Source organism: Austrofundulus limnaeus, unplaced genomic scaffold, assembly GCF_001266775.1.
Source record: "Austrofundulus limnaeus strain Quisiro unplaced genomic scaffold, Austrofundulus_limnaeus-1.0 Scaffold8, whole genome shotgun sequence".
Taxonomy (NCBI): Eukaryota; Metazoa; Chordata; class Actinopteri; order Cyprinodontiformes; family Rivulidae; genus Austrofundulus; species Austrofundulus limnaeus.
This window is the reverse complement of record NW_013952410.1, coordinates 5101652-5105004: the sequence shown is the minus strand read 5'-3', so window position 1 is coordinate 5105004 and position 3353 is coordinate 5101652. Positions and strand designations below refer to the sequence as shown.

General features: G+C 39.1%; 1 protein-coding gene across 1 annotated transcript in view; it reads right to left on the bottom strand.

Moving 5' to 3' along the window:
- LOC106512284 (cadherin-24) overlaps nt 1-3353 on the bottom strand; it is a 99373-nt gene that overhangs the window by 82850 nt on the left and 13170 nt on the right. The window contains exon 2 of the mRNA XM_014000944.1: nt 554-1306. Coding sequence (XP_013856398.1) covers nt 554-1135 — 582 coding nt within the window. The 5' untranslated portion in view covers nt 1136-1306. The remainder of the gene's footprint in view (nt 1-553; nt 1307-3353) is intronic.

The following is a 3353-nucleotide window of genomic DNA, read 5'->3' as shown; positions in this document are numbered from 1 at the left end:
TTAAAATATATATTTTAAAAATTACAAAACTAAACAGCCTACAGTATTTTTACAGTCTTTATTTTACAGTTAAAGTATATGTTTATCAAATAAAGTCTAATGTCACAACTAATCGGGGATCCCTTTAAGGAATTTCAGGGACGACTGTTAAGAAACTGATTAACTTTGAAGTCCTCTCAATTCAAGATGGTTACTGCAGCTAGGAATCTTTATAAAATAAAATAAAAACTTTGTCAACCTTACACATTTTGAGCTAAAGTAGTAGCTGAGAGTCATCTCCAGCTCATACATTGAGCTTTAAAACAGCTTGCATTATTATATGAGATTGTGCATAACATTATTTTTAGTTAGACCAAAATAGCTGTAACTTTTTCCTCCATCATAAGATGATATTTGTCTAAAATTATGGCATGAAAAAGCAGCAGCCTTAATCGAAAGACCTTTAAATCGTGCACAACTGTGTGTTTGCAAATGTTTTTTTCTGCCCTGAGGAGTAACATACAAACATAATTTTATGTTAACACATGCAGATGAATCATGAGTCCATGCTTACCCGTCCAATGAGCACAGGTTCAGGCCCTTTGTACTCCTCGATCACAAAGAACTGGTTCCAGAGCCAGCTCCTGCGGTGGCGGGGGTGAGGTTCTGCCTGTAGCCCTGAGCCAAACTCTGCGAGCCACTTAGATGGAACACTGTCGTCCACTTCGAGCTCAGGCTGGACAGAGAATACCTTCTCTGACCTCGGAACCGGACTGCGCCGATTAATTCCCCCCTCATCCTCCCTATTAGTCAGATTGTTGTTTTTCTGACTGTTTAAAGTCACTTCAGAGTGGAGCTCTGGACGGCTAAAAATGTTTGTTTGCTTGTTCGGATAGTCCAAATCTAAATCCTCGGGGTTTCTGGCATTTGTTGGGGTTATTACATCACCCTGTGCCTTCTGACCTCGGCCTCCCAGTTCTTTGATTCTCAGAAACAAGACGTCCCTGGGCTCTGGCTGAATTAGGACTTGTTGCCGTTTGCTTGATATCACTTGCAAGTCCTCGCTTTGCTCTGAAAGGCCAGCAGCGTCTGAAATGCCACTTCTTTCCACTTGACAGAAGAAAAGAACAAGGAGCACAACGCGCGCTGCCATCATGAGCGTTCAGAGAGCGCTTTGTCTCGTGGAACGAACGATTACATGCAGGCTTTTATGGTGCTTTAGTGATGTGTCTTCTTTACTTTCCACTTTCCTCCCTCCAGAGTGTGTCTTTATTTTGCCTTCTTTTCTCACACATTTCCATGTGGTGCACATGCTGCACAGGATCACCTAGAAGAAGACATAATTAGTGTGATCTGGACTGCATTCATTAATACTGCTGGAGAAAAGCTGACATCTTACTCATTATCTAACAAAGAGCAGGATATTTTAAGACAAATTTCTACATGAATGTCTCTATACGTCCCTGCTATTTGTCGAGCAGCTTTTGTTTGCTCATCTGAGCGCTCCGCCAGCTGCTGTAAAAATAGCCGAGTTGTTTTACAAAGAAACTCTCAACTGAGCAGCGTAATAAAAAAGCACCCCCCCCCCAAAAAAAAAACACAAATAAAGCAGAGACGCTTTGTGTTGCGAGTAGAATCCTTTCCTTATCCTTGCTGTTGCTTCTGCATCTGGTTCCTGATCTCATTCTCAGAGAGATAAGTGTGGGCTTTGAGATTTTTCAATTAATTTGGAGCCCAGGGGCCTGGCGATGAGGTGGAGCTCAGGTGCTTTACTGCTTCTTGTCACACACAATTGCCTGAACAGCAGGTGATTGATGCCACCCCTAAAGATGGTGTCCCCCATGCCTCAATGCCCGGAAGAGAAAGAAGTCCCCCCTTTCAGAGATTAATTAGGCTCATAAATAATATAATCAATGACTTGTTCTCATTTCCCAAAAGTTTAATGATTGAGTTTTTTTGTTTTTTGTTTTCCGCTGCGTCTGACTCAGGTCCTGAGCTGCTGATCTATAAAAGTTGATGCAGTGAAAAAGKGGGGACACGAATGAAACAGAGCGACTGCAGCCTTTTTTAAATTTCATATTTTTTTATATACTGTATATAAATGTTCCATATGCATCAATCACCCTGCCTCACTATTTTCCAGGATAAATGGAACATGTCTAACATCCGCTTTCACCTTTGTGCACTCATGGAGGCATGCATTATCATTTCCACAGAGCAATTTGAGTCATATATACAAACACAGGGATGAGCTTTTCCAACATGTTTAATAAAGTTTTTCTTTCACGGCTGCATTTAAGTGTTACTGCTCTACAAAAAAAAAAAAAAAAAATCCTGAATTTGTTGGTGAATTACCAGTTTGGCTGAAAGACATTATTTGGGCCTTAGTAAATGTCCAGATAAGCTCTTTCTTTGGTTCATTTCGAGGTGGTGGGTTGTAGGAAGGGGGGTGTGGCGCCTACAGGAACACAGCAGCCTTTGATGGTTCTCTATAATACGAGCCATAACACTGTGATATATCCAAACTGAGTTTTTATATGAAAAGAAGGACACGTGGAAATGAAATCAGTGTTCTTTTTCTCTCCAGCTACTGACCCACTTTAAACAAGCAGAGAACAGACATTTGATCCWAAGAACATAAAAGTAATTTCTTCACTTTTTTACTACAGTTCTTCAAAAAGAAATCCACCTTTGACTGGCAAAGACAAGCAGTTATGAGTCTGTCTGTGTCTATTAGCAAAATATCTCATGAACTGTTGGACACATTTTAACAAGACTTGCAGAAGAAAAACTTGCATCGTTGGATAAATTATACATCTAAGACTGATTAWTTTTTGCAGTTAAACTGTTTCAAGATGGCAGTCACAAACAACCCACTTAAAAAAACATAAATTATCGTATAAAACCCATTTTTTTCCAACTAAGATTTATTTCTAAGGTGAMGTCTCATCTMCCAACCAAAGACCTTGAAAGTGATTCATGCTCTCATTACATCTCGTTTGGATTATTCTAATGCTTTGTACGTTRGTTTAGATAAATCTTCTCTGCATCRCTTGCAAGTTGTCCAGAAGCAGCAGCTTGTCTTTTAACAGGTACTAAAAAACACCAACACATATCCCTGGTTCTGGCTTCTCTCCATTGGCTTCCTGTTCGCTTTAAGATTTTATTGCTTACTTTTAAAGCTTTACTACCAAGACGAAAAAATAATATACCAAGTATACTAAATCTAAGTATACTTTAGTATACTTGAAGCCGCACTAATCATCAGTATACTTAAAGAGTGCTATTTTGGAACAACTAATTTAATACTAAATATACTTTAGTTGTCTTTAAGTTGTAAGAAAGCACAATTTTAAGTGTATGAAGTATACTTT